The 26,695-nt window shown below is 44.1% G+C and overlaps 1 protein-coding gene across 5 annotated transcripts in view; it reads left to right on the top strand.

Annotated features, from left to right (window-relative positions):
• Positions 1-26,695, top strand: part of SLC11A2 (solute carrier family 11 member 2) — a 64,593-nt gene that overhangs the window by 11,769 nt on the left and 26,129 nt on the right. For all 5 annotated transcript variants that reach the window (XM_083169448.1, XM_083169446.1, XM_083169447.1 and 2 more), the window contains exons 3-15: positions 827-951; positions 1,104-1,229; positions 1,336-1,455; positions 2,042-2,148; positions 3,706-3,776; positions 4,732-4,799; positions 6,179-6,334; positions 8,052-8,210; positions 9,671-9,760; positions 12,441-12,560; positions 17,056-17,205; positions 20,955-21,028; positions 25,943-26,096. In XM_083169448.1, the coding sequence (XP_083025574.1) occupies positions 827-951; positions 1,104-1,229; positions 1,336-1,455; positions 2,042-2,148; positions 3,706-3,776; positions 4,732-4,799; positions 6,179-6,334; positions 8,052-8,210; positions 9,671-9,760; positions 12,441-12,560; positions 17,056-17,205; positions 20,955-21,028; positions 25,943-26,096 (1,520 nt within the window). The remainder of the gene's footprint in view (positions 1-826; positions 952-1,103; positions 1,230-1,335; positions 1,456-2,041; positions 2,149-3,705; positions 3,777-4,731; positions 4,800-6,178; positions 6,335-8,051; positions 8,211-9,670; positions 9,761-12,440; positions 12,561-17,055; positions 17,206-20,954; positions 21,029-25,942; positions 26,097-26,695) is intronic.

The raw sequence follows: 26,695 nt of genomic DNA, 5'->3' as shown, positions 1-26,695 counted from the left end.
ACAATTATTTTGGGGGGTTTACATTACCTTCCCCTGATGATTACATTTCAATTACACTTTCTTGGAATTGTTTTGAATGGCCTAAATCTTCATGACGAATCCATGTGGGATCTCTCATGTACAGGGCTATTTATTTAACAGTTATTTTAAACCCTGTGATAGCTCACAGGTGGGTTCCAATCAGCGATGTAACCTGAGGATAAATCATTTCATAGTGTTGTTTGTTTACGTGGTACACATTCCCTAATCCCTATTAAACCTTTCATGTAAGAAAATAATGTGCCCGATTCAGAGCTTGCTGCAGTTTTGTGAAATTTAGCAAAACTGCAACCTGGACATTGCTAAAGTGCGCGCGCTACGTTTCACAGTGACGCGCACTCACATGAGCCGCACAACACTCACAACAGCCTGTGCAGCCTAGCTACGAAGCCAGGCGCAGGCCAGCCGTGTTTCGTGTCGCAGTGGGAGCATGTAATGCGACACAGCCGCCATGGCCCTATCCCGGAGCGGCGTGGGCATGCCTGCGTTTATTGGGCCACTCCCAGAAAATGCTGCATTGGTACACACATCGCCAACCCCTGTCAGAACTTAAACTGCATGCGCGATCACTATCTGCAGACAATTGCATACGCATCAGACCCAATGTGTGGAAAATGCCACAGGGGTAAACTGTTGTTTTTTTGTTTTGCTTTTTTTAAACTGCAACTTGAATCATCGGGCAGGGAACAGACTAATATTGCATGTTGGCGTTCTAGGCTTCAGCATTGAACCTTGTGTTTGCTATGCAGACTATCAGTATGTAATGTACACCCTTTATGTTTTGCAGATTCGGCATCTGAGGACCATGGTTCCAAGCCAGACATCAGCAATTGCAGCATTGAACCAGTGGTGGAAAGTGAACCATTTACAAGCTACTTTGATGAGAAAATTCCCATCCCAGAGGATGAGCAGGTGGGTGATTTACATAGGAAACAGCTGACAGGGGGGACTTTTATCTTTAGCTGCTATTTGTACAGATATCTACAGTTTATATTTACAGTGACCACTTAGGTGTATTGAACCTATACATAAATGAATTTACCATAAACCTTTATATTTTACAGCACTCTTTGTTCAGTTTCCGGAAGCTGTGGGCCTTCACAGGACCCGGCTTCTTAATGAGCATTGCCTATCTTGATCCAGGTAACATTGAATCTGACTTGCAGTCTGGCTCTGTAGCTGGCTTCAAGGTGAGTAAATGCTACCAGTTCTGTCCCATTGCATTGTGCACTTGTATACCCGCTGGAAGCAGTAGGTATCTCAATACCTCTGTTAATGGATGTGATCTTTTTGTAGCTGCTGTGGGTTCTTCTGACTGCCACGATTATTGGCCTCCTTCTGCAGCGTCTGGCAGCCAGGCTCGGTGTAGTAACCGGGCTGCATTTAGCAGAAGTGTGCAACAGGCAGTATCCAAAGGTAAGTTCACTGTACTCTCTTACATCGCAGCTGTGTCGCTGTACTCCTTTACATCGCAGCTGTGTCGCTGTACTCCTTTACATCACAGCTGTGTCACTGTACTCCTTTACATCGCAGCTGTGTCACTGTACTCCTTTACATCACAGCTGTGTCGCTGTACTCCTTTACATCGCAGCTGTGTCGCTGTACTCCTTTACATCGCAGCTGTGTCGCTGTACTCTCTTACAATGCAGCTGTGTCACTGTACTCTCTTACAACGCAGCTGTGTTGCTGAACTATCTTACAACGCAGCTGTGTTGCTGGACTCGTTTACAACGCAGCTGTGTCGCTGGACTTGGTTACAACGCAGCTGCGTTCTCCTATTATGAGCTCATTTTCACCTGCGGTTGTAATAGCTTTACCAGCTGCAAATTTAATACGTCTCGTAAAATTATCTTAAATCTTAAGGCATTAATACAACAATCCTTTTAATTATGTAAAACTAAAGCAAATCGCACTGATACCATTTAATAATCTTTAATTTATTTGACATTTTTCAAATATTGTTATGTGTTTGTAACCAGATATTTTTTGTTTGTGTTCTCAGGTTCCTCGCATTATTCTGTGGCTAATGATAGAGTTGGCTATCATTGGATCTGATATGCAAGAGGTCATTGGCTCAGCCATTGCCTTAAACCTTCTGTCTGTAGGAAGGTAAGGTCCTGGTCTTCTTTCTTCATTATTGCACAGTTTGGCCCTGATGCCGAGCTGAACGTGAGTTAGCCATTGTTCCTATATGGTATGCATTGGGACTAAGGAGGTCATTCTTGTTTACGAGCAAGCCCGTACGTTCGCACAGGAGACCAATGTTGAAGCCCTGCGCTTGTGCAAATGTGCTGGGCTCCTCTGCAGCGCCTTCGGAGACTTGCATAATCTCTGTGGTGCTCACACCGGGGAGGGCGTTTCTTGGGCGTACCCACCAAAACGCTGGGTGCCCATGTGAATGCGGGTGGGCACCTGGCTTCTGGAAGCAGGCGGCTGACATAACCAGACGTCTGGTCAACAGAGACTGACTTAGATTTGCGAGCACCAGAGAAATCATTCGATGGTCGGTGACCATCGACTGATTTCTAGTCCGCACACAAGCCTGTGAATGTATGTTTATGCAAAACATCCATTCGCAGTGTGCTGGGTATCTTCGCTGGGCTGCCCGGGGGCGGATGGCATTACAAGGCTCTCAAAGCAGTGAAATACTGCTTCTTTTTGAGCCAACCAGAATGCCCTCCTAAATGTGTATAGTGTTCCCTAGGCAGCGTTCTATGCATCTTTGTGGGGCACCCCAACCCCTATTTATAGGTTGATTTGATAGCCTGTGCATGCTTCAGTCCATCTCTGTATAGACATCACGTCCACTCTGATCTTTGCTTATATGAGAGATTCAATTGAAATGACTGCATCACTAGTATCATGCGCAGTGTGAAACCGCACCACTGTATGCTTAGAAAAATGGGCGTACTGTACGTTCAGCTCTGCGTTAGGTTTTTATCTATAACGTGGTCACACTTTCATGCTTTGCAACAAAAAGAGTACATCTGGAAAGAGTAATAGCTGTTATCAGAAAGTGGTGGGATGCTGAGTTTAGCCAAGTATTCCCCTTTAACAACCCTTACCAACTGACTGTCTCCTCTCCAGGGCTGGGGTAATGACATCACTGATTGTATGTTAGTGTATGGCCACTAGAGAATTGCCTGTCTCTATAGTGAAGTAGTTGAGAGAGAGAAAGCATAACTTCATGTCTTGTGAATTTCAGTCCTTGCTCATAGTTACCTGCTCATCTAGAATAGAAGTCATCTGAACTTGTGGCAGTGGTGACAACTTGTGCATAGTCCCCCGGCCAGTGCAGGGCTCAGATTCTTTGTTCAGTTAGAGCTAGTATCAAGGATTAATGCAGGGATGCCTACCCTCCCAGAATGACCGGGAGGCTCCCGAAAATCGGTTCCCCCTCCCGGCCCCCCAGAAAGGTGGGTAAACCTCCCGGATACCACAAGACCCCCCCTGCATCTCCCCGTGGCAGAGTTGATTGACTGCGATTTGCCGGGGGGGGGGGGGGGGGGGGGGGGGGGGGGGGGGGGGGGTACTTTAAAACTAGGCAAGTATGGATTAATGTAACCTCATTATACTAATTTACAGTTATTTTCTACATTGCATGTCTAACATACCAGACCGCAGTTTAAAAGATTATCCTTTAACAAACTTGTTCTTTCTCTGTAGAATTCCATTATGGGGTGGAGTGTTGATTACGATAGTAGACACCTTCGTCTTCCTCTTTCTGGATAAGTATGGTAAGTATGCAACATGGCGAATCAGCTTGTAAGTTTGCGGAGATGCCAGATGTGTTCCTCCTACGTACTACCCTCATCAACTTTGTGCTGCCCCTGGCCGGGATAACATCATTGAATGCACCAGTTACACCAAAATAAAGTTTCAGAAACATTAAACATAAGACCTACGTCTATCAGTTAGTAATGTTTTTGGTACTTGTGTATTATCACGGCGCCCCAGATATTGATTGCGCAATGTTTTTATCGCATCGCAATCCATACACCTGATGCACTGCGATGCGATTTTAACCCCCAATGCGATTAAAAATTGTATAAGCACCCTAATGGGTATAAAAATTGTATAAGCACCCAATGTTAAATGCACCCTCACGCCACCCCCCCCCCACTATAAACATGAACCCCAAGCTTGGCGAGCGCAGCGGTACGCGTCCTACAAACTTTTCATACCCCCACTATCCACGTCGGTGTGGAGTTGATTTTATAAAGTGTGGTGAGCCCGAAGCGTGGCGAGCGTACGCGTATACCTGTGAAGTTATGCGCGTCCCCTCGCGGGGGTGGATGTGTAGTTCATAAACATCTGGAGGGCCGGTGTTGCCCAGCCCTGGGTTATAGGCTAGATGGCTGAGGGTATATCTGAGAATTATTTTTGTGAATAGCAGGGATAGAATTTGAAAAAAAAAAAAAAATTGGTGTCTATGATGTCTGAAAATATTCAGGGCAGCATTGGCTTAGTGGCTGGATAGAGTCCTCTGTCTCCTAGTCTATTGTATATGTTTTCAGTAGGTTTCCCTGTGACTGATAAAATACCTCTCCTGCTACCGTACATGGTAATATACTTGGTGGAGAGGGAACATGAAAGAATGAAGGGACTCCGCCATAATTATATATTCTTCTACACACTGTTCTGACTCTGCTTACTCATACCCTACAAAGTAATATTTGGCTTTATTTGTAGGTTTGCGGAAACTGGAAGCATTTTTTGGACTACTTATTACAATTATGGCAGTAACATTTGGCTATGAGGTAGGTTTTTCCCAAAAACCATGCTGCTTTTGACCATGCTTCTTAAGCTGGGTACACACCTATATTTATCTGTCCAATCCGTCTGGTGGGAACAAAAACCTGAAAATGTATGGGAGCAAGAAACAATCAAAGACAAACAACGGTCAGTCAGATAAATTGGTTAAATCAATCTGATATAACAAATGTACGCACTCAATTGTTTTTTTCTGCTTTCCATCATTGGTGAGCACATTTCTGATTGTCATTTTCTCCCATACATTTCCAGGTTTTTGTTCTCACCAGATAGATTGGACGGATAAAGCTGTAGGTTTGTAACAAGCATTAGCCTTGTCCAAGTAATCAATCGATGTGAAAGGGAATATGGAATAGTTACGCCAATAAAAAGTCTCTGTGTATGACGCACCCTGTTGATATGTACTAGAACCTTGATGGCTAACCTTGACACTCCAGCTGTTGTTGAACTACACATCCCAGCATGCTCTGCATCAGATTTAGCATGGCCAAAATAGCAAAACTGAAGCAGAGCATGCTGGGATGTGTAGTTCAACAACAGCTGGAGTGTCAAGGTTAGCCATCAAGGTACTAGTATCTGTGTTTAGCTGTTAAAGTAGCAGTCACGGCTTCTGGCTCCTGTAATAGCCCATACACAGGGTTCGATGACTATTTTTCTATTCAATTTTGCTCATATAAGCAAAATCGAATGCAATTGATTCGATCCTGATGCCTGGCCCCACGGCATCAAAATTGAATAGAAAAATAGACTGTACAGGCAAGACTGTATAGGACAGATCTATACTAAATAGTCCAAATTGCATGCATTTGCCTTGCTGTACTATTTGATCCCGATCAAAAAGCAAGGCAATCGCACCATGTGTACACTCCTTAAGAGCATGGAAATCATACTTGCCGACTTTGGCATACTCCTTTCCGGGAGAAGCCCGGAGAGGAGTGAAAGGGGGCGGGTAGAGGCTTCGTTTTGGGGGTGGGGCACGGGTGATGTCATCAAGCCCCAGCCCCATGACGGGCTGAAGCCTCAATTTGCAGGTCCGTGGGTGGGGGGAGGGGCTAAAAATGCCGCGAAATGCAGCGAATTGCGTCATTTAGCCCCGCCCCCTCCCCGCGGACCCGCGAAAGTCATAGTTTTTAGACCGCGGGGAGAGGGGGAGCCAGGGCTGTAGGGAAATGCGGGAGACTTGCCCCCCTTCCCGGGGGACCGGGAGGGGGACCCGATTTGCGGGACCCTCCCGGCCATTCCGGGAGGGTAGGCAAGTATGATGGAAATGTAACTATTGTGTGGAGAGTTTATGTAAACGGATTCTCAGGTATCTGTGCACAGGGCCCATCATATTATCTCATTACAGTAATCTTATATTTTCCAGTACATCCGTGTTAAACCGGATCAAGGACAGCTTCTTAAGGGCATGTTCTTTCCTTACTGCGAAGGCTGTGGGACCCCACAACTTGAGCAAGCGGTGGGGATTGTGGGAGCTGTCATCATGCCACATAATATGTACTTGCACTCCGCTTTGGTCAAGGTATTTACCGGTATAAACTTTTACATTTCAAAGCAAACTTTAATATTATGTCATAACAATAATAATGATGCCTCTGAACCACAGACTATAGGTAGTATTCAATGCAGTGGCGCACTGCCGGCAAGGGGGTTAAACGGCGGGGATCGCAGAAACGGCGGGGATCCTCGCTGTATAACCTCCGTGCCAGCCGCTCTCCGTATTCAACGTTCCGGAGGAATCCTTGCTGTCACAGGATAGCGAGGATTCCCACAAACAGCGAGGCTCGCAGCTAATGCAGGGAGCCCGCTGCATTTAGCTGCGGGTCTTGCTGCTTCTGTGGCCGCACACAGATTCCCCCTCGATCCAAAAGTGGAGGGGTCAGTTGAATACTGATGGGTCAAGTGGTGACAGCGAGCATGCAGCACTGCTCGCTGTCACCGCTTGCCCCCGGCATGGAATACTACCCTATGTAATGACAAAGCTGCCTGAATTGACCTTAGGAAAGCTTTGAAACAGGTTTTTTTAGGGAATGACCCTTGCGCTCACTGCAGCCTAGGTTCTAGTTGATCCGTACGGTTATCACATTTTAACCTCCCCTGGTAACCTGAGATTGTATATGAAGCAGGGAGTTGTTGTGGGCAACCAATCAGATCCTGTCTACTATCTTCTAGAGGGTGCTCAGTAAATAAGAAATAGATTCGGATTGGTTGCCCATAGTATCATCCCATGTGAAATAGATCTCCCATCTTAGTAAATCTCCCCCAATGTCTGTAAAAAGAGGTTAGCAGAGTCTTACAGTAATTGCTGTGCCATGGGAGACTGTTTGGTGCAACTGCATCAAAGATTTCTGTGGGCAAATCTGTATACTGCTTGATATTAAAAATAAGGTACTTGTGTATTATAACGGCGCCCCCGATGTTGGTCGGGCAATGTTTTTATCGCATCGCATGCCATGCAACCGATGGCATGCGATGTGATGCGATTTTTGCCCCCTATGCGATTAAACATTGTATAAGCACCCAAATGGGTGCGATATCGCATCGCATCGTATACCATCGCATGCCTTTTGGTATGCGATGCGATGGGCGCCGCTATAATACACAAGTACCAAAAATAAATAATTTTTCTGTCCAGTGATTATTCTTTTATTCTAAAAGGTAAAATTAACAAGTTACTCAAGAAATGGGGAAAGTGACCCTAAAGCTCAGTACACACAAAGAAATATATATTGCTCAGTGTCCCATTTTCACCAGTCGCTGATAAACAGGATAATTTCTGCCGGCGGAACAGCTGTTTGCAGGAGCATGCCCCTCCGACCAGCGACCACCACAGGGCTGGTCGTGGGAGCACGCTACCAGCGCCAGTCGCCCCGTGCACATGGGGATATGGTCATTTAGCGACCATATCCCCAGCAAAATAGGCTAAAATCGCCCCGTGAAAAAGCAAATTGCTTACTTGGATTCTGCATAATAATAATATTTTAGACACCTATCAAAAGTATCTAGTGATAAATTTGTTGTTGACACATAAATATAGGTTGCTAGTAGTAGTAGTAGTATTATATGGTCCTGTTTTCCCCTGTTCCTTTCCTTGGTAAATATGTTCTTCCATAATATGTTTATAGAGAACAGTGGTGTACTTTTACCCAGATCATATTGACATATATCAGTGTGGTCTGAGCGATAAAAGATCAGTTACGTCTTACGAAATAAGCCCTATTCTGTTTCTTACTGTTCAGTCCAGGGACATCAATCGCTCCAACAAGAGGGAAGTGAGAGAAGCAAATAAATATTTCTTCATTGAGTCAACTATAGCCCTGTTTGTGTCTTTCGTCATCAATGTCTTTGTGGTGGCGGTGTTTGCTGAGGCCTTCTATGGAAAGAACAATGCAGAAGTGGTGAGTTTGTGGTGTTCTATTAAACGGGAGGCTGTGGGCACAATTTGGGCTAATTAGGGTGTAGTTTGTGATCTGGGTATGGTTTGGCCATGATTTGTCAGACAATACGATTAGGCATTTCCAACATTTTGGGAGCAGTTACTTTTAGTATGATGGACTATTGGTATATTTACATCAGAAGAGAAAAAATTAAGACTCTCTTTGCTGGGGCATTGTATTCAATATGTTATTGTTTATTTATTAAAACATGAAAACAACGTGTTGCCAAATATCAATGCCAACATATTATATCAATGCCAACACATTAATGCCAACAGTATAAAAATTTCAGCAACCTACATTGAAGTGACCAATATTCGTGACAGTAATACAGGTCGAGTATCCCGTATCCGAATATCCGTTATCCGAATTATTCCGAAATACGGACATTCCAGAAAGTGAAAATTTTTTTTTTTTGCTAAAAACTCACTGGGGACATTTGTAACAGCATCACTGGGGACATGATATGTAACTGGCACTATATATGTGCAAGACAATGATTGCTTGGCATTCAAATTCAGTGCTGAGATAGTACACACATTTTGTTTCACGTTTTGAAACCTTGTTTTTTAAACAATTAAAATATATTTGTGTGTATTTTATGTGGTAATAAAATATATTTGTGTGTATATTATGTGTTTATACAGCATAAATGCAAGATACTTCAAAATACATCATTGAAATATAAAAATATTCCGAAATACGGAATAATCCGTTATCCAAAATTCTCCTGGTCCCGAGCATTTTGGATAAGGGATACTCAACCTGTACCACTTTTTCACCAGCAAGCCTGGTCGCACCCGTGATTTTAGACTCTACTCCAAACGGGGTGCACAGCGATCCGGGTTGAACTCTTGTGTTTTTTACATGTGTACAAGCTGGAGGATAACAGATATTTAATATGTTTTCATACATATGACTGGTGTCCATGATATACCAAAACCCTGATAAATTATGCAGATAGTATCAGGTGTGCCCAAATGAAAAGGAGACTTTTGCTGTAGCGGTGTATCTAATCACAGTGGGTTAATGTGTTTGCTGATATATCCCAGTTGCGCATGTGTACGGAACAGCTTCGCCTCAGCTTCTTCATTCCGAGAAAGTTGTTTTGCTCAGTTGGATGCATGATGGATTCCTCCAGATCAGCACAAAGAGCTGTTATCCAATTGCATGCTTATGGATGGACCCGGGGGAGGTAATAGGTGCTGTAAATGAATTTTTTAAGCAACAACAACTTTTGATTGAGCTTATATTTTGGTGATAATCACTTTTGTCTGTAGCTCTCTTCTAATTGAACTGGGTGTTTAGTGTAGGACGTAAGCCAGGAGAGGCCAGTTGGTTTCTGAGTGATGGAATTTCTGATTGTCAACTTATTCAGTTATACTATGGTTACCTTGTTTGCTCTCTCTTTCTTGATTTAGTTAAATGAATGTCTTAATAAGACCAGCAGTGGACAAAGTGATTTGTTTCCTAACAACACTGACACTTTGCAAGTGGATATATACAAAGGGGTAAGTGTTAAGTGGCATTCTACAGAAATCTTATACTGCTTTCACATTGCAGAAATGGGTAATGACACGGTATTCTTAAATGGGACTTTAAAACGGGTCTGAGCCTTGAGACCTTTCACATTGCAGGTGAAAACCGTTTTAAAAATCATTTAATACCATTCAAACATTCAACCCCCAAGGGACACGTTTCAAGCCATTGAAATAGAGCTGTTCAAACTGCCAAAAAAACGGCTTTAAAACGTGTAGGACTCTGCTTTTTAACCGTGTTGAAATACCGGTTAACTTTAACCGGTAAATCAACTCTGGCACCTTCACATTGCAGCCTTAAACGTTTTAAAATGGAAAAAAAACGGCAATATACCGTTTTAAAAGTGCGATGTGAAAGGGGTATAAGCAATGACCGTTTGTATACAGGATTTGTGGTGTTCACCTTGCTAACCTGCGCTGTATTTACATGTTGTAACTATTAAGGGGGTGCAGTTAGTGTAACATACAAAGGATTCTGATGTAACATACACATCGTAACATAGATGAAGTAAATACCTATCTGTTTTAAACCAGAATCTCTGATGACCCAAAATGGCAGACCTATTTATCTCTGCTTTCGCTATTATCCAGGAAATGGGACGACACTCACTAATAAGATCCATTAATGCTGGGGTGCACACTCAGAATAGTCCTCCATAAGAGAAGTATTTGGTATAAACGTGGGTACAGAAGGAGGTCACTCGCCAGACTGAAGTTAAAATAGTTGTTTTATTTCATCTCATTTTATTTACGCTGCCATCACACTGGTCAACGTTTCGACCCGTATTAGGGCCTTTTTCAAGACTTGTTTGACAGTCATATCAGAAATACATTGAAGTAATATAGACACCTATACCAAGAAAAACATACAAATAGAAAAAATGTATATCAGTCACTAGATGGAATTGTAATAACCAATATTGTACTACTTATACACAATATCCCATATCGGTCTAATTATGCTATAAGTTAGTGCCACCTATATATAAACAAGTTACAAGGTGCACATATCTTATGTCGGAAGAATATTAAGCAGCAAAGAACCTGCGACCGACCGACCGTGGACGGCCAAGAGCGTTTTTGGCCGTTTATCGATCGCAACGAAGGGATCGGGACTGCGTACACATATATACAATCGAACGGCCGTTCGTCCGCAGATTGGAAGAACGGCCCGACGATTGTACATATGTGTACCCAGCTTTAGTCATTATTCCCACTCGCTATTTCCAGTGCATGTCAAAAAACCAAGTGCTTTGCAATACATACCATTGGGTGTCCAGAACGCAGCACCACGAGCTGTTAGCTTTCGCTATTATATATCCGCTATTATATATTATAATTAATCATACCCCTGGATACTTTTACCTGCTAAAATGTGTCTATCCATGCGGCCCCCGTAGCCAGTCTGAGTGGCCCTCCCACCCGCCCGGCAGCTTTGCTGGGAGTCAAGAACAGAGGAATTCTCGCGAGAGGTTGGTAGTTCTCATGAGATTCCTCTTAAACAGCAGCAGCCGGAGACTGTCAGTCCTATTCAGTGGCAGCCGCTGGAGCGTGAGGCGGCTGCAGCAGGACAATTCGTAAGAGACATTTTACATATGGCCCCCGAAGGATTTTTTCCCCATACAAACGGCCCTTTGCACAAAAAAGGTTCCCCACCCCTGCCCTACATGCTACACCAGTGGTAGCCAACCCTAGCCCTCGAGAGCTACCAACGGTTCACATTTTCCAGACAACCTAGCTGCTGCACAGCTGCACTCATTAATCACTGACACATTTTAAAAGATACACAGATGGAGCTAATTAGCTCACTTGTGATTCTGTGAGGAGACCTGCAAAACATGCACTGTTGGTAGCTCTCGAGGACTAGGGTTGGCTACCCCAGTGCTACACTATGCACTACATACACTATGCACTACATCCCCCTATTCGTTACAGTACACTACACCCCCCTATATGCTGCACTGCACTAAATCCCTGTAAGCGGTAAGCGGAGCAGGGCATTGTGGAGGGAGACTTCAGAAGCAGGCTGCTGCACACAGTAGGGGGAGAACTTGAAGCTGTCTGCGGTTTCTGCAGGGGGTATGTTTGGAGAAGCTGTTTGCTGCTACCGGGGGGTCGGTAAAAGCTGTCTGCTCTGGGTGGATGTTGGGAGAAGCTGTCTGCTGCTGCAGGGAGGAGGTTAGGAGAAGCTGGTGTGCTTCAGCGTTGGGGGGGTGAAAACCCTCAGTAGTTACAATACTCCAGTCACCAGACTCGTACAAGGGCAAGGAGGCTATCGGCTGACAGGTCACTAGTTCCCCGCACCAGCAGTGCAATGCCCCAGCTGTATCGGCAGTAGTTCCATCCCTGTATCGCTTTCTTAAACGTATCAATTGAATCAGCCTTCACAGCCTTCTCTGGCTCACATATTTTGTAGATCAACTTCATGTGAGGCACTGTTTTCAAAGGCTTTAGCAATATATAAGTAAGCCACGTCTACTGGGTTGCCCTGGTCTAATGTGATGCATCTTTAAAAATAAATCTAATTAGTCTAAACCATTCTCAAGCACAGCTCATTTGTAATAAGGTGCCTTCTCTGTCTTTTGCCCTGGAAGAGGGCATACAAATAGTTTCAATAGTGGAATTACATTTTCTTTTGTGTCCTGTTTTGCAGGGAGTTGTTCTAGGATGCTATTTCGGGCCTGCTGCTCTCTATATCTGGGCTGTAGGGATTCTAGCTGCTGGGCAAAGTTCAACAATGACTGGCACTTACTCTGGTCAGTTTGTCATGGAGGTAAGTCTTCAATATTCCTATTATTTCTTTATTATTTATTTATAAGAATAAAATCGCATAGAATTTGCTCTTGGTGGTTTTAAACTTCTCTTTCACTATTTTTGCTTTGTAGACTACCTACGGAATACTTACTCCTCTTGACTTCTTTTTTTATGAATGCAATATGATAAAATGAGCAATTTTAGTGGCTATAGATCAGTGTTTCCCGCCTCACCATCCTACCTCTGCTCATCTTGTCCGTCCTTCCTGCAAATTCTGATGGGTAGATTTATTAAGCTCGGTGAAGTGATAGTGTCTGGTTTTTATCACCGGCCAATCAGCTCCTACCTGTCATTTTTCAAACCAAGCTTGTAACTACACAGTTGAGAGCTCATTGGTCGGTGATAAAAACCAGACACTTTATCACTTCACGAGCTTAATAAATCTGCCCCTGACTTCCTTATCTTCATTTTATGGAGATGAAGTCCTGGCCGTTATCACGTTTTCCCTTACTTTCACTCTTGAGCCTATCCCTTCTCACTTTCTTCACTACCTCTCTCCTGTTGCCTGTTTCCATCAACCTCCATCTCTTTAACCGTTCTCTCTCATTAGGCACAGTCGCCTCTTAAAAAAATCCATTCTCATCCCATCCCTCTCATTTGCCTTCCAAGATCCTCAAACAGATTTTCTACAATCGCCGTATTTCTTTTCTCCCACTCCGTGCTTAAACCAATTATGTCTGGTTTTCATCCATTCTATTGAAATTGCAGTACTTGTTTCCTAGCAGGGCGCCCACTAAGCTATTTGCTTAGTGGGCTATTCTGCGTAGTGAAATCGCATCGCACATCGCATCGCATGGCTATTTGTGCCTTGTGATGTGTGCGATGCGATCTCAGTAGTTAATTTAGTTAATTTATTCACTGCACCCTGAGTGAAATTGCATCGCAGATGAGATCAGATGAGATCTCAGTAGTTCATATGGTAAAACACCTAAAAGAGCATCACTCCAAAGCGTGGCGAGCGCAGCGGAACGCATCCTCCGACCTTTTCATACCCCCACTATCCACGTCGGCGTGGAGTTGATTTTATATAGTGTGGCGAGCGCAGCGAGCCACCGAGCCCGAAGCGTGGCGAGCGTACGCGGAAAACTTTACATGTATTCCTCGTCCGCTCGGTGGCTCGCTGCGCTCGCCACTATATAACATCAACTCCATGCCGACGTGGATAGTGGGGGTATGAAAAGGTCGGAGGATGCGTTCCGCCACCCCTCGCGGGGCTCGCCACGCTTTGGGGTGACGTGGAGAGTGGTGCTGTTTTAGGTGTTTTACCATATGAACTACTGAGATCTCATCTCATCTCATAACTCACGTCACAAATAAGGACCATGCGAAGCGATTTCACTCAGGGTGCAGTGAATAAATTAACTACTGAGTGTACGTAGGAAATCTGGGCGCCCTGCTAGGAACAAAGTACCGAAACTGCCCTTACTAAAGACTTTATTGCTGCCAAAGCTAAGGGCTACTACTCGGTCCTTATACTCTTTCAAATCCTTTACGCCTTTGATCTACATAACGCTGCCTTTCCTCCATGGACTGCTCTGTCTCTTCTCCTGGACTAACCCAGTGGTTCACAAACTTTTTTTTTAATCACGGCACCCTAGAGCAGGCATTCCCAACCACGGTCCTCAAGACACACCAACAGTGCAGGTTTTAGTGATATCCAGGCTTCAGCACAGATGGTTTAATCAGAATCACTCAGGTACTAATTAATTCACCTGTTCTCAAGCCTGGATATCACTAAAACCTGCACTGTTGGTGTGCCTTGAGGACCGTGGTTGGGAATGCCTGCCCTAGAGCATCAGAATTTTTTTTCACGGCACCCCCTAGGCCAATTCATACAAAGGTTTAATTATGGGTGAGATACAGGATTAGCTTCTGTTTGTCCACATATTTTATTATTGGCAGCCCAGTAATGGTCTACATTGACTACACCTATAAATGGTCGACATACCCTAGGTTGACATTGACAGAAGTTCGACATAAGCAAAAACGTTGACATTGAAATGGTTGACATTGAAAAAGGTGTAAACAAGTTTTTCATGGTATTTTGGTGTCTATATTGACATATGTCGACATGGACACTTCATAAATGTACCGTGTGTCCCCCCTTCCTTCTCTTCATCCTATGGAGATGAAGTAATGTCCATTGCAGTTAAAAACCAAAACACCTCTGTACTACTTCGACCTCTCAAAGTCTTTTCGGAACAAAGCACTGCAGGTTGCAGTTTACACTGCAACTTGATGTCCCATTGCTGTGTGCTTAATAAGGCCAATATTTTAAAAGAAAATCATAACAGTCAAAGTAAGTATTGATAATACAAATTGCAATGTATTGAACAAAGTAAAATAAATATCAATCTAGGGGCGAGATGTTCTAAAGGGAAAATGCAGTAAAACCCCTGTTTTACCGCATTTTCCTATGTACTAAAACCCGTTTGCAGCGATATCGCAGGGCAGGGTATCGCCACCTTTGGGTGGCGATACCCTATAGAAGCCTATGGGCTTCTTTTCGCCGCCCGCCGCGTCGCCGCAACCCCGCCGCCTTGCCGACCCCCCCTTTCCCCCCTCCCTTGGGCTTACCTTCTTGCAGGTCCTCCTGGACCCCGGAAGGTAAGCCCTTCCTCCCCCTAGCAACGCAGCCAGACGTCCTTCCGGCTGCAGGGGGAGGAGAAAGCGCCGGGGACAGCTTGCTTAGCTGTCCCCGGCGTGAAAGCAGCAGAAGCCGGCTGGGAGGTACGGAGACCACAGTACAGGTATCGCGGGTGGTCTCCGGCACCGAATCGCAATGCCAGCCGCATATGTTAGTACATATGCGGCGGCATCGCGGCAGGGGGGGGGGTGGGGGGCGCGAAGGGCGGCGATGTATTTTAATACATCCCGCCCTAGAAACTTAATGAAAATAGCAAAAAGTAGGTAAAAGAGTAAAAGAATAAAGTAAAATAATAAAGATCAACAGGACTTGGAATTGGTTAGAGTTTGATGCATTTGAACACTGAATATAAAGTACTTAGAGAAAGAGGCTAACAAAGAAAAGTGCATGTGATCAGTTGGGCCCATCAGAAGATACATGAAGCATGGAATTAAACACTAGTCTTTGTGTCCAATGGGTGTGATATGGGATGCCGACAGTCAGAATACCAACACTTCGCATCCTGATGGTGCTTTGTAAGGAACATGAGCCTTATCCTTACCCCAACCCTAACTGCCCTGTTCTGTCCAGCATTTCGCCAGGTATTCCCCAGCTTTTTCAAAGGTAGACACATAGATTCTGGCTGATTTTCACTTTTTTGTTTAAACCTTTTTGATTGAAGCAGTTGGTCAGAAATAACTGCTTGAGGAAGCCTCTGTACCGAGCTGACTTCTACTTCCTTATTCAAAAGTAAAAAGGCTCAGGTGACAGTTTTTCCCCATTTTCTCGTTTTAATGAGGAATTACAGGAAGCCTGGTTGAAACCTGATACAAAGGTCCAGGTCCCTAGAAAGCTTAGATTGTCCTATCAATTCAGGGACAAGGACACCAAACCAAAGGTGGATGCACCCATTACAAGATTTGCAAAAGCAACAGTGATTCATACTTTGCAATTTGCCTTAAAGGATCCAGCGGATAGAAAAGTGAAGACCTTTCTATCTCTGAGACTGTGATGAGACAGCACTGGGGGAACATTTATTTCTTCTGTAGGCATTTGACTATTAGTGGTAAATTTACTAAAGTATGAGTTTTTAAATATAAGAGATCTTGCCCATAGAAACCTTTCAGATTTTACGTATTTATCTAGCACCTTCTAGAGGATAAAAGCTAGAATCTGATTGGTCACTTCTAAAAACTCACACTTCAGTAAAGTTACCCCTTATTGTAAGGAGTATGTCTCCATACAAATGATCCCTGGTCTTAATTAATAAGTTAGGAAAGATTAGGATTCTGCCAGTTCTCTTTATGTACAAAGTGGAAAGGGTATTGCTTCTATCATTTTTCAATTTGTGTCTCCAACATTTCTTTAGGAAAAGAGAGGTAGATTTATGAAGCAGTGATAAGGGAGGAGAAGTGATAAAGTGCATGGTACTTTATCACTAGCCAATCAGCTTCTGACTGTTAAGTTACAGGCTTGACTTAAATAGGAGCTGATTGGCCGGTGATAAATTACCAGGCACTGTATCACTTCTGCTCCCTTATCACTGCTTCATAAATCTACCCCAGAATCACCTGCGGTGATGACATTTAATAGGTTACAAAGGGTTGATTGGAATCTAGAAATAATTTGTAGCCACATTCCTGATAGAGATAAGCATGCTGTGCTTTGGGTCGTTCCATAATGACAGCTTGGTGAATACAGAAACAGAAATAGACAGTGAGTTATCTTAAGTGATCCAAGTTTTTCTTTAAACAGTTGCATTATTCGTGTTGACTATTTTATTTCTTGGTTTATTTCATTTGTTTTTTTTATTTTTTTTATTTTATAGGGTTTCCTAAACTTGAAGTGGTCCAAATTTGCCCGTGTGCTCCTTACACGCTCCATTGCGATTACTCCCACTTTGTTTGTGGCCATTTTCCAAGATGTTCAGCACCTTACAGGGATGAATGATTTCCTCAATGTGCTTCAGAGTCTGCAGGTGAGATACCACGATACTGGCTTCACTGTGTAGTCAGGGCTGGGGCTTGCCTGTGGTAAGGTGCCCATACACTACTACGATGTATTGCAGCATTGTATGGGCCATCTGACCCCCTTCAGTTACTCTGGACCTTCCTGGTCCTTTCACGTGCAATGTATTGCATGCGACCCAGCTTCCTGCCGCCTGGAGAGGGCCGAGTCGGAATCGGACGAACTCGGGTCCGATGCGCATGGGACCACACATTGGACCCGAGGGGGACATCAAACGCAAACGTGAATGGGAAGTTTTAGCTTAGTCAGAGGTCAGGCTTTTATACGGATACTCTGCCATTATTCGCTAATAGGGGGTTATTCATTAAGCACAACCATGTACACTGCAGGTGTAGAAAATGTCATATGTGCAGAGCGAGAGAGTTAGATTTGGGTGAAATATTTTCAAACTGAAATCTAAATTGAAATGTAAAAATAAAGCAGCCAGTATTTACCCTGCACAGAAACAAATATAGCTCTCTGTATATGTTACATCTCCCCCACCTGCAGTGCACATGGTTTTGCCCATTAGAGAAAGTTTTTCTGCTTTTGAGATCCTTCCTGAATAATACCCTAAGTACTGCATACCTCCCAAATGTCACGATTACAGCGGGACAGTCCCGATTTTCGGGTCCTGTCCCGCTGTCCCACCCGCGGCAGGCATTGTCCCGCTGCGGGGGGTGGCAGTTGGGAGATCCCCCAATCTAATAGAATAGACGCTGTGCGCATGCGCACAGCGTCTATTCTCGTATAAAAATGAGGTTGTGGCTGATTAGCATAAGCCGCGCCCTCATTTGCAAACGCCCGCCCCCTTTCGCCGCGCAAATGTCCCTATTTCCCTAACACAGAAGTTGGGAGGTATGGTACTGTACTGGCAGAGAGTAGCAGATTTAGCATAGTGATGCTTGGTGTGAGTCCCTTGTATAGGACCTTCTTTTTTCTTACCCAGATAATGTACTTTAACCTGAAATGTGGTTTTAATGACATTAATGACTAATCTAAATTCAAACTTTGTTATATATTTATGATTGTGTTTTATACAGTTTCTTTGACTTCATTGCATCACGCCAGATCCTGCCCTGTACACACATGATACTGTAATGACATTGTAGTCAAATACATATACTTTTATATGCTGTGGGTCCCCCTTTCGCAGCTATAAATGCTTCCAATCTTCTTGGGAGGCTTTCCACAAGGTTTGGAGTGTTTCTGTGGGAACTTGTGCCCATTTATTCTGTAGAGCATTTATGAGGTCAAGCGCTGATTCTGGATGAGAAGGCCTGGCTCGTAATCTGTTACAGTTCATCCCAAAGATGAGAATATAGAATATAGAAGGGCCTTAACCAAACTGTTACCACAAAGGTGGAAGCATAGCATTGTCCAAAATTACTTGGCATGCTGAAGCATTAAGATTGCCCCTCTCTGAAGGGGCCCACTCCTAACTCTGAAAAACAGCCTCATACCATTATTCCTCCCCCACCGAACTTCAGAGTTGGCATAATGCAGGCAGGTATTGTTCTCCCGTCATCCGACAAACACAGACTCACCTTACTGCCTAACAGAGAAGTATAATTCATCACTCCACAGAACACCACTCCATCCGACCCTTGGCATTAGGTGTTGTGAGTCTTGCATACAGCTGCTCGGCCATGGAAACCTATTCCATTAAGCTCCCACCGCACAGATATTGTGCTTACATTAATGCCAGTGAAAGTTTGTTACTATTCAGCTATGAAATCAGCAGAGTGTTTTACTCACCGTGCCCCCTTAGCAGTTTTTGACCCCACTCTGTGATTTTATATGGTTTTCTGGTTCGTGGCTGGGTTACTGTTGTACATGAACACATCCACTTTCTAATAATATCACTTACATCCAGCAGGGATGAAATTTCACAAGCCGTTTTATTGCAAAGGTGGCCTCCTATCGCAGTACCGCGCTACTGATCTCTACAGAGCGACCATTTTGTTTTACAAATGTTTGCAAATGGAGACTGCATAGCTAGGTGCTTGATTTTATACACCTGTGACAACAGGTCTGATTAAAATACCTGAATTCAGTAATTAACAGGTGCGACCAAATCCTTTTGTTCATATTGTATGGTAACACTCGTTAGGTATAAATGTAAATATAACTAATAGTAGCTGCTTTCCTCGGATGAAAGCCAAAGAAGTATCTAAAAGAAAATGGAAGGTAGCTTTCTTTCAGCTTGGGTCTCTTCATGTCATGCTTCATGTGAACTGTCCATTTAAAATAATGTAATCGGTTAAACAACTTGGTCGCAATCTTAGGTTAAGATAGTCAGCCACTAGGAAGTCGCTTTGGGTGAATCTTCATTGTTTGGATATTTGATCCTGAAGGTCCAACCTTTTGCTGCAGCTCCCATCCTATAGATGAAACAGAAGACATTTCTATCCACCACCTAAGACTGTAGCTAACCAGATAAGATTACTGAAGTTTTTAATATTTTAATAGATTATATTATTTTAAACTGATGGATGTGGTTCTCCCCGCTGCTGTATATGGACAAACACGGGTGTTGAAAAAGGTTGGTTCCTGACCGGCTTAAGGAAGAAGAACACATTCCTTTGGAAGGTTGACCACGGGAGCAAGCCACGCTGAGGCAATGGCTGTTTAATATTCAACGTTTCAATGTGTCGTCACCTGAGCATGTGGACTGGCGATTTAGTGTAGCACGTATTGTCACATGGCTCGCTTCACTCGCCGTGTGTCAGGCCCGGTGCCTCCTTGCTCCGCTGTGCTCGCCACACATTACCATTCGGAGTCCACGTGGATCATAAGGCATGTCAAACTTCAATAAAATGAAGGGGAAAAAATGTGAAGAATTCATGTCGATCTTTTCATGTGTTGACCATTGACATGTCGACATATCGCTTGGGTCGATGTTCTGTCAGTGTCAACCTAGTACATGTCAACCTTTTGGTTTCGACCTATTGATTGTCGACCTATAATCCAGATACCGTCTTCCTTTATATAATAACACCGTATCCGTTCATTGATCTGATTTGAATGCATCTTGTTTTAAGGGGCCCATACATGGTACAATTATTGTATACAATATCGCATCTCATCGCATAGGTTTTGCACTGCAATGAGATGAGATCTAGTACAAAAAGTATGTGCAGCACTTCCTTGCAGGCAGGATCATTTATTCACCAAGTCAAATTCTGATACGTCACTTCAAGTGGAATTGGCGCTGGTTACCTGCAATAACGCCCAGTAAATATAATCCATGATGTAGACTATCATGGATGTAAGGCAGCAAGGATAGCATTAACACAGCACAGCACCTGAGGTCATGGGTTCAAGTCGCACTATGGCCCTAACTGTGTGGTGTTTGCACATTCTCCCACAATACAAAAATATATTGATAGGTTAATTGCCTCTCAACATAAGTAGCGTGTGTGTGTGTGTGTGTGTGCGCGCGCGCAAATATGGTAGGCATACAGATTGTAAGATGCACAGGGGCAGGGACTGATGTGAATGGTAAAATGTTCTATGTAATGTGCACGCTATATAAATAACATAATAAATAATCATTGTCCTAGGTTTCCATCCCCTCTCTTCACACTATATACATTTGTAAAATGGGTTTAGTTTAAAACAATGTTCGCTTTTTTATTCTGTACAGTCATTCTTTAAAACCATAATCTGGTTGTTATCTACAAGTGATGTTTATAGGATTTTCTTTTTATATTGTAGCTTCCCTTTGCTCTGATTCCAGTGCTGACATTTACCAGCCTCCGGCCTGTTATGAACGACTTTGCAAATGGACTGTAAGTATAAAAATTGACATTCACCAAATGTAATATATTCTATACAGATAGCATTGATAAAGAAAAGAGAATCAATGAGGATGATATATTCTTTGGGAAAATCCCAATTGCTAATATACAAATAGGTAATAACAGTCAATAAAACTGATACCTTTCACATAATGTTTACATTAACCCGCAGGGGTTCTGCACAAGCTACAGTAAATTGCACAATTTTTTGCGCTCCAGTGACAGAATCTTAAATACATTTTATAGGGGTAAAGCCAGCTTTGTGGGTGCTGCGGCAGCCACTAGCCATGCCTATGCCTGCATTTTGTAGTCCTGTGTAACATGAGCCCCATACTCATTTTAAAAATGTAGCCTCCTATGCCGAAAGTAGCCAAGAACATATAGGCCCCTATTCTGGTTCACTCGCAAAGGCAAATTCCTTCTCAAATGGACAAAACCATGTGCACTGCGGGTGGGGCAGATGTAACTTGTGCAGAGAGAATTAGATTTGGGTGGGGTTTTACTTCAAAGTGAGATTTATATTGCAGTGTAAAAATAAAGCAGTCAGTATTTTCCCTGCACAGAAACAAAATAACTCACCCAAATTCTCTCTTCCCCACCTGCAGTGTACATGGTTTTGTCCATTTGAGAAGTTAGTTGCTTTTGCGAGTAAACCAGAATAAGGGCCTATATGTTCTTTGCTTTTGCGAGTAAACCAGAATAATGGCCTATATGTTCTTTGATTTGCGAGTAAACCAAAATAAGGGCCTATTTGTTCTTGGCTGGCTTTACCCCTGTAAAATGTACTTTAGATTCTGTCACTGGAGCGCAGAAATTTAGTACAAGAGTCCTGGTTATGGTGGCTTTTCTTATTGAGCATGTTCAGATACCCATTGCTGAGCTCATGTATATACATTTACCATTAGACTTATTTTGGAGTCAATGATTATCTGCTATACTCTATACATGACCAAATGAGCAGGTTGCAGAATTACAAAGAGGCAATCACAGGGTACTTGTGTATTTTGGCGGCGCCCATCGCATCGCAAACCATAACGCATACGATGGTATGCGATGCGACACCATATCGTTCGATAGTGTACGATGGCATACAATTTTCAAATTGTATGCCATTGTACATGGCATACAATTCCATACGATGCGATGCGATTAAACATTGTATAAGCACCCTAATGGGTGCTTATACAATGTTAAGCACTCTAATGGGTGCTTACAATGTTAAATGCACCCCCACGCCACCCCCCCCACTATAAACGTGAGCCCGAAGCGTGGCGAGCGGCGGCGGTACGCGTCCTACGACCTTTTTATACCACCACTATCCACGTCGGCGTGGAGTTGAGAATAGAATAGTGTGGCGAGTGCAGCGAGCCACCGAGCCCGAAGTGTGGCGAGCGCACGCGGATACCTGTGAAGCCCGCGAAGGGACGCGTTTACCTATGAAGGTATCCGCGTCCCCTCGCGGGGCTCTCCACGCTTCGGGCTCGGTGGCTCGCTGCGCTCGCCACACTATTCTATTCTCAACTCCACGCCGACGTGGATAGTGGGGGTATGAAAAGGTCGTAGGACGCGTACCGCCGCCCCTCGCTGGCACGCTGCGCTCGCCACGCTTCGGGTTCACGTTTATAGTGGGGGGGTGGCGTGGGGGTGCATTTAACATTGTAAGCACCCATTAGGGTGCTCAAAAGCACCCTTTATAGTGCTTATACGATTTTTCATCGTATAGGGGGTCAAAATCGCGTCGCATCGCATGCCATCGGGTACATGGCATGCGATGTGATACGTTCATCGTACGATGTACATCGGGGGCGCCGCTATAATGCACAAGTACCAATCACAGTTCTAATCCTTAAAACACCAGGGTCAGAAGATATCTGTCTATGGAAGTAGGTGGGGTAATAACTGACCCAGTAGAATCGATTAACTCACCTTTACATTATTATTATTATTAAAATCCACAATACATGACCTGAATGTGGCACTTCACTTTTTGTACGCCAAAGTCCCCTTGAGCAGATAGCACATCAGTGGGCACTGATGCGCTATTTTTCACTGCCCAGCCAGCTCTTGTGGGTCTGAGATATCGCTAGTCACATGAGATCTCCTGCGCAGCCCGGACCCGGCAGCAGGGACAGCACTGTCCCTGCTGTGGTGAGAGGGCATTGCCACCATGCAGTTGTCAAAGCTGATAGCGTATCAGCCTGCTATCTTTTAGATAGCACACCTATATGCGCCCCTGTTCTTTAACATGCGCTGACACCACTTCTCCCCCAAAATGACACATCACACATCTGCCCCAATTTGAAATAACCAAGAAGTTACATCTAAGCCCTTTTTCTGGTTCACTCGCAAAGGCAAATTCCTTCTCTAATGGTCAAAACCATATGCACTGCAGGTGGGGCAGATGTAACGTGCATAGAGAGTTAGATTTGGGTGGGGTTTTACTTCAAAGTGAGATCTATATTGCAGTGTAAAAATAAAGCAGTCAGTATTTACCCTGCACAGAAACAAAATAACTCACCCAAATCTAATTCTCTCTGCACATGTTACATCTGCCCCCCTGCAGTGCACATGGTTTTGTCCATTAGAGAAGGAATTTGCCTTTGCGAGTGACCAGAATAACCCCCATAATGTAGGCTAAAATAAGGATCTGCTGTAAACTACTTCAGTATACAGCTCCTGAATATGTTACGCTACTCTTTAGGGGCCGATTTAACGAGTGATAGTAGTAGTAGTTTGTTAAGTTATAAGGTGCCACAAAGTGTCCGCAGCGCCGTACATAGCAAACAAAAAAAACTAATTACAAGGTAACGTACAGGGTGTGTTGATAAAATACAGCATAAATAGGGGTATAGCTGGTAGAACTAAAATCAGCATCAGTTCTGAAGTAGGTGTCGAAATTGTGGAGGAGACTGAAGATGAAGTAGAGGAAGGGAAGAACAGGGCAGGAGCACTGGTGAGGTAAAGAGGTAGGGTGAGTACGTGAGGAAGGAGGGCCCTACTCATAAAAGTTAACAGACTAAAAGGAGGTGGGTGGACGAACGAAAAACTAGGATAAGTAGGAACGGATGGAGGGGTAGGTTAGGCAGGATAGGAGGAGCAAAAGAGGTTAGGAGGAGGAGGAGGGATAGGCTAGTCGGAAGAAGTGGGTTTTGAGGGAGCGCTTGAAGGAGGTAAGGGAATCAGAAAGCCTGATGGGTGGCGGGAGGTTGTTCCAGTGCAGGGGGGCAGAGCGAGGGAAGTCTTGGACATGGGATTGGGAGGAGGTGATTAGGTGAGAGGTCAGTCGGCGGCGAGGGAAGAGGACGGAAGGGAGTGTGGATAGAGATCAGTAAAGAGAGGTAAGGAGCGGTGGAGGAGGAGAGAGCCTTGTAGGTGGTGGTGAGGAGTTTAAAGAGAATTCAGAAAGGAATGGGGAGCCAGTGAAGAGATAGACAGAGGGGAGGCAGAGGTAGAGCGGCGGGAGAGCCTAGCAGCGGCGTTAAAAATGGATTGGAGAGGGGCGGGCGGGAGATAGCACGGTGAGAACGATGTTGCAGTAGTCAAGGCAGGAGATGACAAGAGAGTGAATGAGAATTTTGGTGGCGTCAGTGGAGAGGAATGGTCTGATGCGCAAGACTGTGAGAGAGCACAAATGTGGAGGGTGAAAAAGAGGGAGGAGTAAATGATGACACCGAGGCAGTGCGTTTGGTCGGTGGAGGTGATCTCGGTTTCACCAATGCTGATGGAGATAGTGGAAGAAGAGGGGATGTTCGAGGGATGGAAGATTAGAAGTTCAGTTTTAGCCATGTTTAGTTTCAGGAAGCGTTGGGTCATCCAGCCTGAGATGGCCGTGAGGCATTCGGAGACCTTGGACAGGAGTGATAGGGATAGGTAGGAAGAGGAGAGATAGATTAGGGTATTATCAGCATAAAGGTGGTAATGGAAGCCGTAGGAGCTGATGAGGGTGCCCAGAGAGGTGGTGTAGTGGGAGAAGAGGAGAGGGCCAAGGACTGACCCTTGGGGAACACCGACTGGCTGCGGGGTAGTAGGAGAGGAGGAGCTCGGAGTGGAGTCGGAGCGATCGGAGAGGTATGAGGTGAACCAGGAGAAGACCGTGCCAGTGATGCCAATGGAGCAGACGGTGGTCAACAGTGTCAAAGGCAGCCGACAGATCAAGCTGGATGAGGATAGAGAAGAGGCCTTTGGATTTAGCCGATAGTAGATTGTTAGTGACTGGTCAGGGCAGATACTTTTGTTATCATCACTTGTTACTAATCTTAAATGGTGCTCCAACCAATCCTCTTTTAACTGTAATTTTCCAAACACATGACATTTAGGGGCTGATTTTAAAATTAGTGATGAGTGATAACAAGAGTATCACTTGTTAAATCTGCCGCTAATACACACAATGCAACTTTTAGCATGGTTTCTTTTCCAATTAGGTGGTCATGGCTAAGGTGGACAGGGTTGTAAGTGCAACACAAGCATTAGGTCGAAAGTGAAAAAAGTTTACATGAGTTTTTCACATTTTTTGTTTGTTTTGAATGTCGACATGGACACCGTCAAAGTGTACCACGTCCCCTTGCATTCTTCAGGCACTGTGCCTCGCTGTGCTTGGCACACTATTCTTTTCTCTCTCCATGCCCTAGTGGATGGCAGGGCATGAAATACCACTTGTCGTGTGTCACTTGCACATGTCTGCTCAAAAAAGTGTGAAAAACCCATGTCGATCCATTTGACTGTCGACCTAATGCTTGTGTCCACCTTCCAACCCTATCGACCTTAGCCATGCTGACCCAATACATGTCGACCTAATGACCGTATACCAATAAAACAAATATGTAAGGTATAGCCAACTCCAGATGTTTATTATTATGTTTGTATAAACATACATCGTAATCATATATTTTCCTTTTTTCTTCGCAGAGGTTGGAAGATAGCCGGTGGAATCCTCATACTTATCGTATGCTGCATAAACATTTACTTTGTGGTTGTTTATGTGTCTGCCCTGGGCCATTTGGCATTTTATGTGGGAGCGGCCGTCTTGTCCATTATTTATTTATGCTTTGTAGCATATTTGGTAAGTACATGTCATGTATAGAAATGTGTGGCAGTAGTTACACCTGTGTGTCATTTAATGTACAAGAAACGATGACTGTAGAGGTGGGCCCTTGTCCATACCATGAGTTCGCCCAATTTTATTATTATTATCAATATCTGTCATGGTGCTCAACATAATATTTATGTGACTTTTCCGCATAAGAAGAAATTGGAAACTTTTTTTTTTATGAAGGAGGTAAAGTTTAGGTTTCTAAAAAGAAAGGGTATATACCAGTGGTTCCCAAACTTCTTTGAATGTCAGATAACACATATGCCCCCAATATGCCAGATATCACATATGCCCCCAATATGCCAGATATCACATATGCCCCCAATATGCCAGATATCACATATGCCCCCAATATGCCAGATATCACATATGCCCCCAATATGCCAGATATCACATATGCCCCCAATATGCCAGATATCACATATGCCCCCAATATGCCAGATATCACATATGCCCCCACGATGCCAGATAACACATGCCCCCACTATGCCAGATAACACATATGCCCCATCTCAGTGCAGCTGAGCCCCTCAGCCCTGCACTGTGAATCATATTAATTGGTTACATTG

This window comes from Crinia signifera, chromosome 2 (genome assembly GCF_055691185.1).
Source record: "Crinia signifera chromosome 2, ASM5569118v1, whole genome shotgun sequence".
Classification (NCBI taxonomy): Eukaryota; Metazoa; Chordata; class Amphibia; order Anura; family Myobatrachidae; genus Crinia; species Crinia signifera.
Note: the sequence above shows the minus strand (reverse complement) of the source record. Positions and strands in the feature narration are given on the sequence as shown.